The sequence below is a fragment of the Acanthopagrus latus genome, chromosome 5, assembly GCF_904848185.1.
Source record: "Acanthopagrus latus isolate v.2019 chromosome 5, fAcaLat1.1, whole genome shotgun sequence".
NCBI classification, from domain to species: Eukaryota; Metazoa; Chordata; class Actinopteri; order Spariformes; family Sparidae; genus Acanthopagrus; species Acanthopagrus latus.
In genome coordinates this window covers 11,102,979-11,120,604 of record NC_051043.1, presented here as the reverse complement: position 1 = coordinate 11,120,604, position 17,626 = coordinate 11,102,979, and the positions used below count along the sequence as shown (strand labels likewise).

The following is a 17,626-nucleotide window of genomic DNA, read 5'->3' as shown; positions in this document are numbered from 1 at the left end:
TACAGGGGTCCATTAATAAAATATGACTGTATCATATAATAGACTCGTCTGCCAAATTACAGGAGACAGAGAGACAGCTTATTAGGAGGATTGAGGGGGAGGTGTGTGCGTGTGTGTGTGTGTGAGAGAGAGAGAGAGAGAGAGAGAGAGAGAGAGAGAGAGAGAGAGAGAGAGAGAGTGTGTGCGAGATGGAGCCTGAATAGAGAGATTAAGTGGCCTACTCTCATCAAAAAGGCACATTACCTAAGTGTTGGCATCATTAATAAGACTAAGGCAGAGCCAATCTGCTAACAAAGGCTGTAACTGCGACCGAGGAGACATGAGAGAGGTGGACAATTACTGTCTACTACTGTGCAGGAGAAATTCTCTTTCATTTTTTTTCCCCATCCCTCCAGCACACAAATGTAAGCCCATAAAATGTGCACGTATTTGCATAAAAATAGGTACATTTTTGCACATGCCCATGCGTGCGCACACACGCACACACAAAAAGGGCACTGCTCTAAATCCAAATCAAACTGCCATGAGTCACACTGTCACCGTGGCAACAGTGGCCAGCTCCGTGCACACACATTCTGTTATATCTCTGGTGTTTTTTTGTTTTTTTTCTCTCTCTCTCTGTGCCGCACACAGACACAACCAACTTTCAGCTACAATGATTCCTGCACTGGTCTCTCAAGTGGATCACTGAATAAACCACCGGGGTGTGTAGGTTTGAGCCGTTGAGGTCACAGTTCAGATTTTATCATTCAGATCTGTTAACACACTTCATCTGCCTTCCCCTTAAAGTAGAAAAACAACATTTGTGTACCTGTCATATTTACTGCTTTGACTACGCTGAGGGATGATGCTTATCTGTCTGTGGATATGACATGAGGCTTTTGGGGGTTTTGAGTCGCAGTGATAAATTTCACCACCAGATGGTGTCTCCCATCACTGCCAACTCTGTGCAGAGGAGACAGAGAGGAGGGAGAGAGGGGGTGAGCTTAGATGTTGCCTGTTCTATCCATCTTCATAAACACAAGCAATTGTCACCCTCTGAAAACACCATCAGGGATGAATTGAGGGAATGCTTGGTAACATGGCAGGCTTCCTGGCCTGGACAGCAGGTCTGTGTGGTGTAAATGTGTTGCTCTGTCTGTTGTTGATGGTCTGTGCAGCTTTGGACGTGCCGCAAGCACTGATATTCAGTGGCAGTCACTCATATATCCTGACTCCAATTTGAATCATTACTAAGAAAGGGAAATAACTGTTCGCGTTTGGGACAAAATTGGCACTAAAGTGTCACTTTTGCTGAAGCGACGCGCCTGCATTCAGGAATCAAGCGGTCACAGTCAGGGCTACATAGTTCAAAATTAATACTTCTAAGGTGATATTGGGATGGCATTCTGCACCAATCAGATTAAGTTCCTGGTCCTCCAAAGAGGAACAAGATAAGACAAACTTGGTGCTGCATAGACACTCCTGTAAGGTACAAAGGCTGGCCTTTGAAATAGCTCACTGGGGGAATTTGTTGGCACACGGATGGTGGTGAATTTCTGAAAGCCAACGCAAACAATTGTGATAATTTACAACTACTTCAGACAGTTTTGCTGCGGATGTCAATATGACTGGGCAGGGACCAACAGCAAAGTGGGGCTCAGATTTTTTTCCACACACTCCTTTTGTCTTCCAGGGCGTGCTAGCTGGACATATGCTGGTAAAACACTGATTGATGCAGCTTTGATGAAGTGGGCAGAATTTGGGAGGAAGAATCAGCAATTTGAGAGTATAATCATCAAGGGCCCGCCCACTCCATCTATGACACACTTCAAAGCCTCTCCCACCAGAGGAAGCTCATACTCGTAGCTGGCAGCAATGTTTGGGATGTAGCTGGCTGTTGCTGGAAGGTGGTTAAATGTTTTTGCCCAACCGGTTGCCCATACTCTTTGTTGTGTGTCCAGTACTGTTGCCTCTTGTTGGCTCTGGGGCTCTTTGACCAATTTGGCCACCTTTTCCTCTCTGCAAACAAATGAGCAGCACAGACTGACACCAGTGAAGGCAAAACAAAAATGTACGGTGTTAGTGACAGCTTTTAATAAGAAATACAGACAGTTTACCTCTCTATATCTTTCTCAGTGGATTATAAAGCTGATGATAACACATTAGCAGTTTTTGCCAACCACGCCTATGTCCAAATGAGTCATAGGTGTCACATCGTATTCACATCACACATTAGTTACCTGACTTTCATTAGGGTTTCAACATTTGTAAATGTGACATCACTGGTCATCTTCAAGGAGACCTCGGGACAATTTCAAGTCATTTTTGTGGCAATTCCATCAGTAATCACCGTGTTTGGTCAGCAACTTGTTTTGAATACCCGCCAGTATGTTCACAAAATAACAGAATTGACCAAGGGTTCAACCTTTATCGCAGTTTATAATCCATAAATGTATTTTTTTTTGGTCACTGACTTCATGGTAGCCATACACCAATAGTTATTTTGAAGCAAGAATTTGTAACGGCAGATAAGCCACCTGTAATCCCTGTAAATTACTCAACACTTTTTTTAATTCGCCGACAATGCAATCTGGGTTGTGTGTGCAGGAGTTCTTTACCGTTCTACAGTAAACATTATAATCTTTAAACAACCAATACAAGTCAACAGAACTTAACACACCAGCCAACTCAGAAACCTTTACATGATATATTCAGAAGGGTTCAACATGCAAACTACAAGCTGCAGTGACTCCATGAATATGTGCTCTGCTGACATTCACCTCTTCATGTGTCGGTTGTGTGTGGGTTATATGAAGTTGCGAGATGCAAACAGAATCTTGCGCACACTGTCAGGTTCACACGACACTAAATCCTACATTCCAAAGGGGGTTAGTCCACATGAGGATTTAGGGGGAGATCCTCCCAAATATTTGGAACATTTTCCTTAAAAAGCAGATTGTTTAAGTTTGGAGCAGTGAACCTATAGGCCTCAGCCGAGTACAATAATTTATAAGCCCTGTCCTCCTCCCACACTTTCAGCAAATTCGTGCAAACCTCCACCTCTATAGCTCTATAACAGTCTGTATCTCCAGATAACTTATCAAAACACTGATATGCAGTTCTGTAGTAGAACCGAAATATTTCTGCCATACACTGATGTCACAGAAGACATAAAATCACATTTTAACTCCTTGGCTTTTAGTTCAGTATGAGGGTGGCCCCTGTTTGTCCTTGTGTCTGTCTTGACTGGTCTTTGTGTTCTTACTGTGTAAACCATTTCAGTTTTATTGTACAGCACTTTGGTCAGCTATAGATTATTTTTCATATTCTTTGATTTCATTTAAAAGAGTGGACATAATTCACATTCACAAATAGGATGACGGTAAGATTTATAAGCTTGCACAATAACGTTTTATAAAGCTGACAAGTTCTGTAAAGATTATGAGCAACAAGAAAAGACAACAATAACCATACCTGGGTCACTTTAAATCCAGTCCATTTCCAGAGCGTCTGTTTTTGTACTGCACCGGGGCTCCATCTACTGAGCAGGTAGAATATACCTTCTTGTTGCTATGAAGAGTGCCATATAAATCGAAAGTTACGTATGTAACTACGGTTCTATGAATCCTGGATGACCGCCAGAGGCGGTGCTTCAGCACTGAATGTTTCCATCTCGCACATGCGCAGGTCGAGTGTTAATACCAACAAAGTCACCCGTGACCCCTGACGATACCGACTAGCCCAGGCATGGGCAAACTACGGCCCGGGGGCCACATGCGGCCCGTTAAACGTTTTAATCTGGCCCACCGAACTTGAAAAAATTAAATGAATAAACCTTGTTAATGTTTTATTTTCCCTGCAATTCTGATGTTTTCCCACTAGATGGCGCACTCTAGAGACACTGGCTTTGTTGAGGTGAAACGTAGGCCTATTACTCCACGTTTGCACTTTACCCTCTGACCCATCAACCCTTCTTTAATGATGAGAGGACCTAATCCAAATCCAAGCTGGCTTTATTCTCCAGGCAAATTTTGAACAAGTCATTCACTCATTTTCCTACACTAGCCACGCTGAAAGAGGCCGGAGCAAAAGTGAAGAAATACAGTGAGTCACTGGATGCGCTGCACGGAGAATTCTGCCGTCGGTTTTCGGATTTCGACAAAATTGACAAGTCACTTCAGTTGGTGGCCTGTCCTCTGTCACAAGACCCCGAAACAGCTCCAGAGGAGCTGCAGCTCGAACTGATCGACCTTCAGTCCGACCCTGTCTTCAAGTTCAACTCTCTGAAACTAAATGACTTCTATGCTTCACTCAATGCAGCCGCGTTTCCAAATCTCCGGCGGACAGCACAGATGATGCTGGCGCTGTTCGGCTCGACCTACGTGTGTGAACAGACCTTCAGCGTCATGAACATCAACAAAGCCAGCCACAGATCCAAGTTAACAGACCAACACCTCAGATCCATTCTGAGACTCGCTACAACAAAACTAACTCCAGACTTTGATGCGCTGGCTAAAAAAGGCGACCAACAACACTGTCCCCATTAAAATTAAAAGTGTCTCCGTGATGCGCACGTTCTCAAAACAAACAGTGCAGCTCCACAGACTGACTTGCTGGCACTGTTTCGTCCTTGCACTGGTCGTTGTTGACTTTTGGCACCGGGGAAACAAATTGAATAGAAGGAGCAGGACAAGTACATCTGCATCTCCTACCGTTTTTGGAAAAAAAAAAAAAAGACAGTCAGGAGGAGAGTGATGGTGATATCCAGAAAGGATAACAGAACTTTCAGTGCTTTAAATTAGAAATGGTTAGTAGTAAAAAAAAAAAAAGGCACATTTTATTCATTTGATTTTCAGTGTTTTAAGACTCATTCCAAAGTCAGATATTTTGTTGTAATGCTTTTCTTCATTTTCATTTGAAATTAAAGCACCTGTTTTCTCCATATCCCAAGATTTGTATTTTTTCTCCAATGAGGTGGGGTTACCAAAGCACTCCTTCCATCTGCTCCTGGTCCGGCCCCTTTGTCAAATGTTAGAACCCATTGTGGCCCACAAATCAAAAAGTTTGCCCACCCCTGGGCTAGCCTATATCTTCCGGTGACGTCAGAGGATCTGTTCCTGCAGAATCTTCTCGCGAAACCACAAGGATTCTGAGTGACAGAACGCTCTGGCGGTCATCCAGGATTCATAGAACCGTAGTTACGTAACTTTCGTTCTATTTCATCTTACTGACTGCCAGAGGCGGTGATTCAGCACTGGATGACCCATAACAACAAAGTCATGAGGAATGCCAATACATACCTCAGTGAGAGGAAGCAGTAGAGGTGGGCAACAGGGCCACACTCAGTGGGTGGGGAGTGGCCACATTCACCCGATAGAACCTGGAAAAGGTAGTTGGTGATGCCCACGATGCTGCATCACAGATATCCCCCAGGGGCACACCATGCAGAGCCACCCATGATGTAGAGACAGCCCTAGTAGAGTGGCACCTCACCACGGATGGCAGCGGGGTGACCACTGTGTTTATATGCCTGGGTGATGGCGTCCACAATCCAATGCGACAGTCGCTGTTTGGAGAGGGCAAGGCCATTCTTAGGACCACCATAACAGAGGAACAGCTGTTCTGACCGTCTTATGCTTGAGGTCAGAGTTATATAGGCTCTTAAAGCCCGCACGGGGCACAGCAGTCCTAACCTTTCCTCCCCTGCAGGGGGGGATAAACTGTGCCAGGTGGATAGGTCGATTAAGGTTCGACAGTGACAGAACCTTAGGAAGGAAAGCTGTATTCAGCCACAGAGTGACCCCTGAGCCATCTGAGTTCCACCTCAGGCATGAGTCACTCACCGAGAGAGCATGTAGCTCCCTGACATGCTTTGCTGAAGTGATGGCAAGGAGAAAGGCGGTCTTAGCAGTCACCCACTTCAACTCTGCCTGCGCCAGGGGCTCAAAGGGAGGCAGACACAAAGCATCCAGCACCAGGGGTAGATCCCATGCTGGAATTCTCTGTGCCTTCGGGGGTTGTAACCTCAGGGCTCCCCTCAGGAAGAGGGACACAAGTCTGAGGCACCCCACGGTGCTGTCATCAACTTGGGCGTGTCGAGAGGAAATGGCCGCCACATACACCCTCAAGGTAGCAGGGGACCGTCCGCTGTTCAGGAGTGACTGTAGGAACTCCAAAATTTTTGGGTCCTCACCCCTGTCCGAGCACCAGACGGAAAACAGTTGCCATCTGTTCTCATACTGCATCCGAGTAGAGGGTGCCCTAGCATTCAGTATAGTATGCTGGACGGTGTCTGAACACTCTGTCAGCAGCGGGTCGGGCCCTGCAATGGCCAGACCCAGAGCTGCAGGCGATGAGGGTCGGGATGCCAGACCTGGCCCCCTAGCTGAGACAGGAGATCCATCCTGTCGGGGAGACGCCACGGTGAGCCGCGGCAGAGCCTGTGCAGCAGGGGAAACCATGTCCTCCCTGGCCAGAAGGGAGCTACCAATAGCAGCCTGTGGCCCTGCTGGAGGACCCTCTGCAGTATTTGAGGAATCAGAGGGATCGGAGGAAAGGCATAGAGAAGACCCTCTGGCCAATGGTGGGCGAGAGCATCCTGGCCCAGAGGGCTGGCCTCCTCTGTCAAGGAAAACCAGAGGGGGCAATGGGTCGACTCTTCTGTGGCAAAGAGATCCACCTCTGCCCTGCCGAAGACGTCCCAGATATTGAGCACCACCTCCGGGTGGAGCCGCCACTCCTCCGGGGGTGGCTTGCGACGTGATAGGAAGTCTGCAGCCCGGTACATCGCCCTTATGCTGGCTAGGCGGGGGGCCGCCCACAACAGGAGGTCCCGGGACACCTGCAACAGTTGTGCAGACCTGGTTCCCCCTTGGTGGTTTATGTGAGAGATGGTTGAGACGTTGTCCGACCGTACTAGCACATGCCTCCCTCTCAGGAAGGGAAGAAAAAGCTGCAGTGCCATGTGCACTGCCCGTAGCTCCAACACATTGATATGGTCCGAGCGGTCCTGTGCAGGCCACAGGCCTTGAGCTGTCCGGTTCTGCCACACAGCACCCCACCCTGAGCGAGATGCGTCTGTTGTGACAGTCTCCCGACGGGATGCAATGGAGCCAATGAGCATGCACTGAAGGAGAAATGATCTCTCTCTCCATGGGGCGAGAGCAAGGAGGCAATGCCTTGACACTTTGAGCTTCCTGTCCCGGTGCCGCTTGGCATCCAGGTGGAAGCTGTTTAGCCACCTCTGAAGGGGATGCAGTGCCAGCAACCCTAAGGGGACCATGGTGGCAGCCGCCGTCAGCTTGCCTAAGAGGCGCATATACTGGACGTAGCGCAAGCAGCGGCCCTCCTGGAAGAGGAGAAGGAGGCGGAGGGTGTCGTCCACGCGCCCAGGTGATGGACAGGCCTTCATGGCAACGGCATCAAGTGTCATCCCCAGAAAGAGTGTATTCTGTGAGGGAACCAGGCAGCTCTTTGTGAAATTCACTCTGAGACCGAGCTGGGCCACATGTGAGAGGAGAGTCGCTGTATTGCTGGTCACCTGAGACCGGGACGGCGCACAGACCAGCCAGTCGTCCAGATACGGCAGGATCTTCATGCCCTGCGCCTGCAGGGGTGAGAGGGCTGCCGCCACACACCTTGTGAACACCCATGGGGAAAGGGAGAGGCCGAACGGGAGCACCCTGAACTGAAAATGACGGCAAACCACAGAAACTGTCTGTGGTGTGGTGCTATGGGGACATGAAAGTATGTATCCTTCAAGTCTATTGAAGTAAAGCATTCCCCTCTGGCAACAGTACGCAGAACCTCTGCAGTACTGAGCATGTGGAACTTCAACACCTTCAGGAACCTGTTGAGTCCCCTCAGGTCGAGGATAGGGCGGAGTCCCCCGTCTTTCTTTTCGACAAGAAAGTAAGTCGAATAGAACCCCCCGGGTGACAGGGGGTCTACTGGCTCGATGGCACCCTTGTCCAGGAGGGCGGACAACTCCTGGTTGAGGGCATGGGCTTTTGCCAGGTCGTGTATGATGGTAAGCCTGACCCGGCCGAAGGCTGGGGGCCGGCGTCAGAACTGAAGTTTGTACCCGTGGGTTAAGGTGGAAATCACCCAAGGGTCCAAGGTGGAAGCAGCCCAGTAGCTGAGCTGCTGCTGGGAAAAACAGCCGACGACCGGCCCCGGATTCTCAGCGCCTGGTCCCCCGGCCTCTAGAGGCCCTGGGGGGACGACGGGCAGCGTCAAAGGTCTGAGGTTGTCTGGAGGGTGGATGTTCGGGGGCTCGAAAGCCCTGAGGACCTCTTTGAACTGGCGTTGAGCCGGTCGCTGAGACCTAGGATAGCCGCTCGGGAGAGTCTGTGGCTGAGAGCGGCACCTGGGGGGAGCTGAGGAGCCCCCCGGCCTGCTGGGAGGAGGCATACTCCTATGAAGCCCAGAGAGCTGCTGTCGCGTCTGCCTGGCCTGGACTGTGCGCTCAAGCGCCTCTACAGCAGCCGACCCAAAAATCTCGCCGGGTTCCACTGGAACGCTGCGGAGGGTTCTCCGACACGCCTCAGTGAGAGGTGACTGTGCCAGCCACACCTGGAACGAAAAGCGGGTACAAATTGTACAGATTACTCGCAGATGTAACGGTAGTACAGATGTCGGGAGTGGGAGCGAGTACACTAGCTTCACCAACATATAAGAGTACAACAGAAAACGGATACAACCAACGGTGTACCGATTACACAGACAGTAGGTCAAGTGGGCAACGCTAGCTGCTAATGCCCGCCAATAACAGCACAAATGTCGGGAGAGGGAGCGAGTACGCTGGCTTCACTGACATAAAAGACTTCAACGGAAAGCGGGTACAATCAGCGGTGTACCGATTACACAGACGCTAGGTCCGGCAGGCAATGCTAACGCTAGCGCCCGTAACTAATATCACAAATGTCAGGAGAGAGAGCGAGTACATCGCCTTCACCAACCTTATTTAGCGAAGAAAGAGATACCCAAAGGAGATGTAACACAACGTCTGGTATACTCATCCAGTTGTAGAGACGAACCGATGGTAATCCGAAGGGGTGTCCGCGGCAAACTGCAACAAACCTTCCGTCTCAGCTCGTCACAGCCCTTGGAGGGCGAGCAGCTCGCAGCTCCGACAGGTTGTCGCAGGGCTACCAGAGACGAAGTAGCAGTGAAGTACACGTTTTAGTTCAGCTAGAGCTCGCTGATGTACGTCTACCTGCAAAGCGAGAAAATGAGACGGAACAGATCCTCTGACGTCAGCGGAAGATATAGGCTAGCCGGTATCGTCAAGGGTCACGGGTGACTTTGTTGGTATTAACACTCGACCTGCGCATGCGCGAGATGGAGACATTCAGTGCTGAAGCACCGCCTCTGGCGGTCAGTAAGGATGAAATAGAAATTTATTTGTGACATTTTGAAGTTGTTGTTTTTGTTTTTTTTTTGGCCTTTATATGGACAGAAAACAGCTGAAAAGACAACAGGAGGACAGAGAGGGGCGGTGACGTGCAGCAAAGGGCCCCAGGCCTCAGACCCAGGGCTGCTGCAGTGAGGACAGAGCCTCTGTACATGGGACACCTGCTCTACCAACTGAGCTAAACGGCGCCTCTATTTGTGACATTTTATAAGTTATACATGCTATTAATGTTTCACTCACACGTCAGAAAAACCCCTCTCAGTAAAATTATGTCACTGGGATTGTGCTCACTCACTCCACCTGTCCCCACTAGTTAATCTCATCGATGATGGTGCCGTTTATATTATTATGTGACTTTTTTTTTGCTTCCCAGAGCTTGTGCGGTGAACAGCTCTGCCTTGGAGGGAACTACATGACGCTAAACCTGGTGAGAAAATCCACACATCGCACATCACAGTGATGATCCTGTTTTTTTTTTTTCTACCCCCCTTTCAAGTGTAACTCTGGCTCATCAGTAAATCCTTCATGCAGGATGTGCTTCTCTGTGCTGTTTCATCGTGATCACAGCCCAGGAGATCTATCTCATGCTCTCTCTTGTGCTCGAGGTGGAGTGAGGCCATGTGGGCTCATTTACAGGCATCAGTAGAGAGTGATTTGGGTGCAGACCCACTGCAGCCCTGACTTCCATCAGAGTGGGGATTTTTTTCTGCAAAACACCGGTGATGCCAATGGTTCCATCAGCACCACTAGATACACTGAGACACATTTGGGCAGCTCACCCTGCAACCATGGTAACAGAAGAATTTTACTAGTTGGCAGCAGCCAATAGTGGGGCACTTCCCACTCAGCTCCATCCAATAACAGAGCAGCCTGCAGCCCAGCCCACATAGAACTGATACCGATGGGCTAGTGCAGGCAGGATTTAGAGATGTAGGTTTGGCTAATGAACAAGTACCAGAGTAACAGTGTGTAGGTATGTGTGCGTGCGTGCGTGCGCGTGCATGCGTGTGCATGTGAGTGTGACTGAGTGAGGCTGTGGAATAATCTGATGAGAGGATTCCCTCTCTTTTAACTGCAACAAGCGAACACATTGTGGGGTAGTACTCATTCACTGAGACCATCTGACATTCAGCACCAACAGTGCAGCAAACCCTCCTGTCATCTCACTCCCACTCACATTCACATGCAAGCTGCACACACTCACACACCACACACAGACACGCACACACAAGTCTCAACTGGCTCTTAACACAAAACGACTTATCAGCCGTATCTCAGCATGTGACAAAGCAGTTTTTAGGAGATCAGAATATCGTTCCCTAGGCAGAAAGAAGAAAGTATGCGCCACCATCAGCTGTCAATAAAGTCATTTATTATTTCACACAATGGATAACATGAACAACTTCAACTGTAGTTCTTCTTAATAAGTGCTCAACGCTGCCAGCCAACAGAAGGGTAGCAAAAGAATGAGCTTTTCTTTCTGAGGAAAGAGAAATAAAAAAAAAAAAAAGAACCTACAAGATCATGAAAGATAAACATGACCAAAAGCATGCCAGCGGACATGTATATACATATATATTGCATGTATATATGTGCTTAAGACATATATCTGTATGCCAGCAAATGCAAATACAAAATATATGTGTACATTTACACATACATACTGTGAAGGATATATGCATATGCATGCGCATCTAGTATTTACTCTATATGTCAAATATTTGCAGTTTTTAATATTCATACAATGTACAAAAATGCTTCATGAATTAAAAAATTCATTACAAAAAGAAACATATCAAACAATGTACAAGTCTTGCTCCAAATTCAATTGAAATTCAACTTCTCGGCTTGTCTAAAATATTTATGCATACAATCAAGTTGAGCATGCAAATAAAGGAAACCCACTCTAGAAAAAGGTTCAAATACACTATGTATACAAACTAAAATATGCCCACACTGTTAGAAGAGCTCACTTTGTGCTCTAAAGAAGTACATTTATTGGTTTTCTCAATGCTTCGTCTGCACTTTCAGCTTTGAACAACATTATAGCTTAGAACTGTAACGTATGCTGTGAGGATGACTACATGTACATTTATGAAGCTCTGCCTCGCGTGACCCCTCACTCCGTGTGTAGGACACTCATCACAGCATGCTACAAAGGGAATGGGGGGTGATTAAGATATAGGTGCCATATTATCCCATCCTAGTTGCTGTAGTGAACTGGTACGAGTAGACTACAGTGAATACACCCCAACCACTGATTTAAGATCTGCAGAAAAAGATCCTCACATCAGTACTTTGGGCTCTCCTGTAGCCACTGGTCCAAATTAGCTGCTAAATACGATACAACAACAGTGACCTTGAACCCTATTCACAGCCACTTCCCCTCTGCAGTCTCTGTGTAGAGTGAAAGCTCTGGATTAGGACAATACTTGTCAGTGTTAGAAGGCACCGGAGCATTGGCTGGTAGGAGAGACGGACAGGACAGACAACACCTGGGGTCTTTAACTCTTACATCAGAGACCGCTGACTGACCACAGTATGGAGGGAGGAAGCTGCCAAGCGTGTAGTCTCTACACCTCATGGACCACATATCTAGACCTCGTCTTCACCACAACAGACTGCAGACCCACTGAAAGTCATCGAGCAAAGTAAGGTTAAGCTCACTCATGTTAGGGCGAGTGTATTTTTGGCTATGTCCTCTGAGAACTCCCCCCACACACACAATCCTCCTGCTTACTCTTTATGCTACTGCACTGCCCCAACTGGCTGCAGGCAAAATAGCTGCAAGTCAGCTGGGATTCCTATTTTTGGTCGAGTGCACTACAGTGGGGCTTGTATCCTCCAAGAACTTTTGAAGGTGTGATAAGGCAAATTAGCTTAGTATTCAGTGAAATTTAACAGACTGGAATGGCAACTGTCAATGTACAGTGGAATCTGTCGAATAGGGAAATCAATCAATGTTTTCTTGGGTCTGAAGCAGTCTTAATAGAGAGAGAAGGTCTACTGTGGTTTTAGGAGACAGTCCCAGCATAGTGGAGCCCAACTGGTATCCATGCAGGATGGACATACTAACACTATTTACAACAAACACTTCAATACTGTAGTTTTACATCTGGTTAAGGCTGTACTGCATAGAGCTGCAGTAACTATAGTTTTCATGAAATGATAGTCACTTTCTGCACAACTTATTACAAATTATTACTGGTATTATTCACAATTCTTGTTACATGAATTCATTTTATTCATTAAATAAGACCACTTATTTCTCTTTGTTGAAGGGTGGACCCAGAACAGAAATTCCTTTTAAGGTCATTGCCAGGCATGGCCTGATGCATAGCGAACAACAATGCACGAGAATGTGGTTTCCACAACAACCTCCTCTGTCTCTCCTTTGCTCACTACATAACCAATTATATGTTGCAAATAACTGGTTAAATACTGTGCAGAGTACTTGATCTTCAATTATACCTAGGACATTGGGTACAATCACTATCTCTGGATAGATATACATCTGATACAGTGGACCTTTCTGCTTCCAACACTGCTGTATAGCTGTATGTATGCCGGTACGTGATGTGTATTTAATACAGTAATATCATATTGTATTCCAGCCCTTCTAGTTCTGTTAGGATGATATGGGTCAGAAAACTAGGAGAAAGCTAAGTGACAGACTCAGTGTCCGGTGACAGAGGATGCTGATTATGGAAGCTGTGACAGGGTTCTGATGACTAAGACACGCGTCAGATGCACAATCATGAATATTTTGGGTCAATTTCTGTGGCACTCCTTGCCATTTGATATTTCTCAAGTCAAATGTAATTGGTGGGAGAAAGAAACATAAGGCACAAGTTGAACTGCTGCAACTGAGAATCCCACCCAACCCAAAGAGGACAATCTCCTGAAACAAAACAAAGTTGCCGAAGAAACACTGATCCATTGCTTATATTCTGAAATACTTATGAGAGAATACCAACCAACCACTACCCAAAGCCTCATACACTGTAGATAGAGTTTAACAAAGGCTTAACATATTGACACAAAAAATCCAAGATGGCTACATTCTAGAGTGCACATAGGAATGCTTTACATTGGTGCCAACATGGTGGAGAGTTTGTCAAACTCTGATTTAGATTCTTTTAAATATTACATCCTTACACTGAATACTGAGACTTTGGTTTCTAAATCTAAATACTGGATTTACTTAGAAAAAAAAAACATCTCCAAGGATATGGATTGAAAATCATGTTAAGGAGAAAAGACTGGGATTAGCTTTTCGAAACACTGACTGTGAGCCCTCTTCAGCTGAACTGTCCAATTACGATTCAAACTCGGGCTTCGGTTTGACGCTTTTGGCTGCGCAGCCTGCATATACAAATTGATTAAAATAATGCATGCTCTCTGGAATGGATATCCACACCATCAAAGGCCAAAAACTAATGCTGGGTCAAGCATGTAAGTGCTGCATTTGATTGATGCAAGTGTATGGTTTTTTTCATAGTGCATTAAACCAATTTTAAGGTTTACTAAAAACACACCTGATATTCCTCCTGTATGCAATGCCCCCTGGATATAAACACAATAATGTGTGTATGAATGAATACATGTGGTTCTTCTGTCTGAAAACAAACTTGTCTTGAGTCGCACCCATGTCTGTTTTTGGTTATAAAACAATACACAACTTTCATTGTCTATGGTACAACAATTCTATTTGATATACTGTATGCCAGTACATGTCTATGAGCTGGTTTCTCATTGTACAAGGCAGGCAACAGTGGACTTTGTTTCTATGTACAATCTAGGACAGTCTGATCCACCATATTGCCTTTATGTCACTGCTCAGGACAGGCCTGAGCAGGGAGGGAGAAATAAATGAGACAGGGAGTAGGTTGAGGGAGCACAAGCAATGGGAGATGTAAAACCTGATTGGGAGTAGATGAGATGACAAAGGGAGATAAAGTTGAGTGGCAGGCACCAGGGAGGGCTAAAGAATTGGGGTGAGTGCCAAGCAGGGAAGAGGGACGGGGGTGAGGAGCTGCCAGCAAGAATGAGTTACTTCTCTGAGAGAGTAGGAAAACAAGGAAGGTACAAATGGGGATGGGAGCAAAGTACAGGGATAAGTAATGGGGTAAGGTGGCTTAATTACTGCTGCATTATCCCACATGTCTTTGACAAGCTTCCTCAGAAAGGCAAAAAATAAGCAGAGCTGCACAGTTTAATATTAACCATTCCCCCTCCCCTTGCTGGTAAATATATGGCTAAAGCCACATTCAGATACAGTATCATAAAGTACCATAAACATCACTGTATCAGTTACATAAAGAATCACATAATATCCTACACTATCATAAGTACCACACATTTTATAGCATCAGATTCAGTATCAAATAGTACCATATAGTGCCATTGTAAATGAAGGTCCAATGAATCCTTAAAAGGCTCATATCTGGTCGGGTTGAGCAGACAGAGGGACGGAACCGAAGTGTTCCCTCCTCCTGCTCCTCCACTGACCCGCTGTAGTCCTCACAAATCAGAGAGGAGAAACAAGTCAAAGTGCACCAAGGAGTCCCAGAATTTAGGGCACTGCATCTGATCGGCTTGAAACAGCACTGACTCCAATAACTGCTCTGTTACTCTCCTGCAGATCTATTGACTGGAAGGAGACCATAACTCGTCCCTGCTGTGGCCCCTTCCTCTGCGTTTCACTCCTTTGGCCAATGGAGGCACAGATCGTGCTTTATGGACCACTGTCTCAATTGTTGCTGAGATAGAATCATGATTTGAGAACTCCAGAGGCCCGGGGGTCAAGGTTTGCCTGAGGCTCTGCCTACCTGGCAGGTCATCGCACCTTTCCAGGACAGGCATCCCCAGTGTCCTCCCATCACCTCTCCTACCGGCCAACATGTCCAAACCTTGACCATTAGCTCGATCTTCCTCCCTCCTGTTGGTCGGCTCTGATTCCTCTATGGGTTGTTTTCGGGGCCGTCCGGGCCGTCTTTTGATGACATTGTTTCCTGTTTTGGCTTGTCGCTGCAGGCGCTTGGCACGGAGGATTTTCTGCACATGCTCCAAGTTCAAAGAATGCATCCTCCTCACGTCCTTCTGGATCTGTTCCACCTCGCGTCGCTTATACCTCCGCTTACTGGGAACACCTGGGAAAGAAGAGAGTCAATATCAGTGAGGTGAGACATCATGAGGTAAATACATAGCACAGCATGGTCTATAAAGAGAGAGGAGTTTTCATGCTAGTGTGTCAGTTAAAATGAGCAGCCTTGGAAAGGCCAGGAAAGACATCATGCCAATTTAACTCATGGAAAGAATGTCTTTTTCTTGCTTCAAGAGCTTCCTGCTAATTTTGACATATTCATGTAAGCCTTTCAAAACCCAGCTGAGCCAGGAGAGCAGATCCTATCCTGTAATTGTCTACTAGAGAGCAGAGAGGAGAGGGGTGAGAAGGAGATCCCATTCTGCTAGCAGGAAACCCACAGAAATGTCTCCTTCAACCATTTAATATGTCGCTACACAATAACAACCCTGTGCATCTGGAGCACAGGCTGCCAAAGAGCCAAACACACACGCAGAAATAAAAACAAGCATATCGACACATTTATCCACATGCACATAGTCACACAGACACTGATACAAAAACACACGTGCATACGTGCACATGCTCAACTCGCACAAATAATGAATTCAGCGGTTCAGAATGACTGAGCAGAAGTAACTGGAGCCATATTGTTTCCTTCACACTGGTGAACTGGGCAGCGTGCCCTTTACACGCTGTTCTATCCTTTCTTTTCCCCCTTTCCCCATCACTCTCATTCTCTTTTCCACTCAACTCTTCGTGGGCGGCAATATGCCACTCTCTAATTTTCAATTAAACTAGTAACACTGCACCATTTCATTTCCGTCTCTATTTCTGAAACCACTTCCTGGTCTTGGTCTGTCTCTGTCATTCTTTTTGTTTCCCATCTCTGTCCCATTTCTTAGCTCCCCCCTCCTCCCTGCCTGGGCACTGTTCCCGAGGCTCAGACTGAGACACAGCCAAAATGGAGGAAAAGCACAATCAGCCACCAGTCCCCAAGCAGTGTGCACACAACATGTTTGGTCTCTCTTTCTTGAGCTTTTACTCCTATTCCTGGATTCCCTAACCGTCTCTTGTCTTATTTTGCTCCAGAATGCTGCTGATACAATGTAGCAGGTTTCAGTAGTGATCTAACACATGATGACTGCATTAAACCAAAACAGCTGTGGATTTTATACACCCAATATGGCAGGCTGGATTGCTGGATAACATTTAAAAAGAGAGGCACAGCGAATTGAAATTATTTTTTAAAAAATTCCCAAAAATGTGGAATGGGCGTGGGTTAAGTTTGAGATCAATACATCGTTTTGCAATGTGCATAGATGCAATCGTCACATCGCAGAATGTGCAATGTCAAGTAAGGTATATTAGCTTAGCTTCTTCACATTTCAGATATGCAAGAGCAAACAGTCTTTCTGCCACTAGCTATTTTAGTAATCTGTTAAAAATTCCTATATTTCTTCCTACTGATACTTGTATCAAAGAAATCAATATCAAATATTTCAGTGTGAGACTTTTTTAAAAATATCTTGAGGCCTTCCTTAGAATAATTCGTGTTTGCTTTTTGAGCGTCACAAGAAGATATGGAGTACATATCTAATACTGTCATAGATCACGTTTTTACATTTAAACAGAACCAATAACAACGTTAAAGGGAAAATTAAGAGTGTAGAGCTGCATGGTAAGATGTTTGCTAGTGAAATGAGAACAAGGGAAGGTAAACAGAGGCCCTGACCATGCTCCATTTGAAACTCAGATGGACATCTCACTCTATTGTTGCACACAAATTAAGGGCAGACAGTGAAATTATTCTAATGCAGAAAGCACTAACTAGCAGTAGTTTATGAGCTGCACAGGAGTGTGCACATGCTCAGCTCTCTCTCTCACACACACACACACTACAAAGTAGCAGAAATTTATGAGCTGCATACACGGAACATAAAACTGGTGACCTTCAGCGGTGTGAGGGGCCGTATAGTACTGAAGACCTGTTTCTCTGTGGAATAGGAAGTCACTACTACACAGAGATACATGCTCACTTAATATCTACCACCCTGCAGTGGCTAAGACCAGACTTAAAACAGGATTAAGGTGATCCTTCATGTACTATTATTTAGTGAGAGTGTTTTTCTGCATAAAAGTGC

At 46.2% G+C, this 17,626-nt stretch overlaps 1 protein-coding gene across 1 annotated transcript in view; it reads right to left on the bottom strand.

The window, feature by feature from the left end:
• Positions 1-10,747: 10,747 nt before the first annotated feature.
• setbp1 (SET binding protein 1) overlaps positions 10,748-17,626 on the bottom strand; it is a 35,385-nt gene continuing 28,506 nt past the window's right edge. The window contains exon 7 of the mRNA XM_037098002.1: positions 10,748-15,549. Within this exon, the coding sequence (XP_036953897.1) occupies positions 15,044-15,549 (506 nt within the window). The 3' untranslated portion in view covers positions 10,748-15,043. The remainder of the gene's footprint in view (positions 15,550-17,626) is intronic.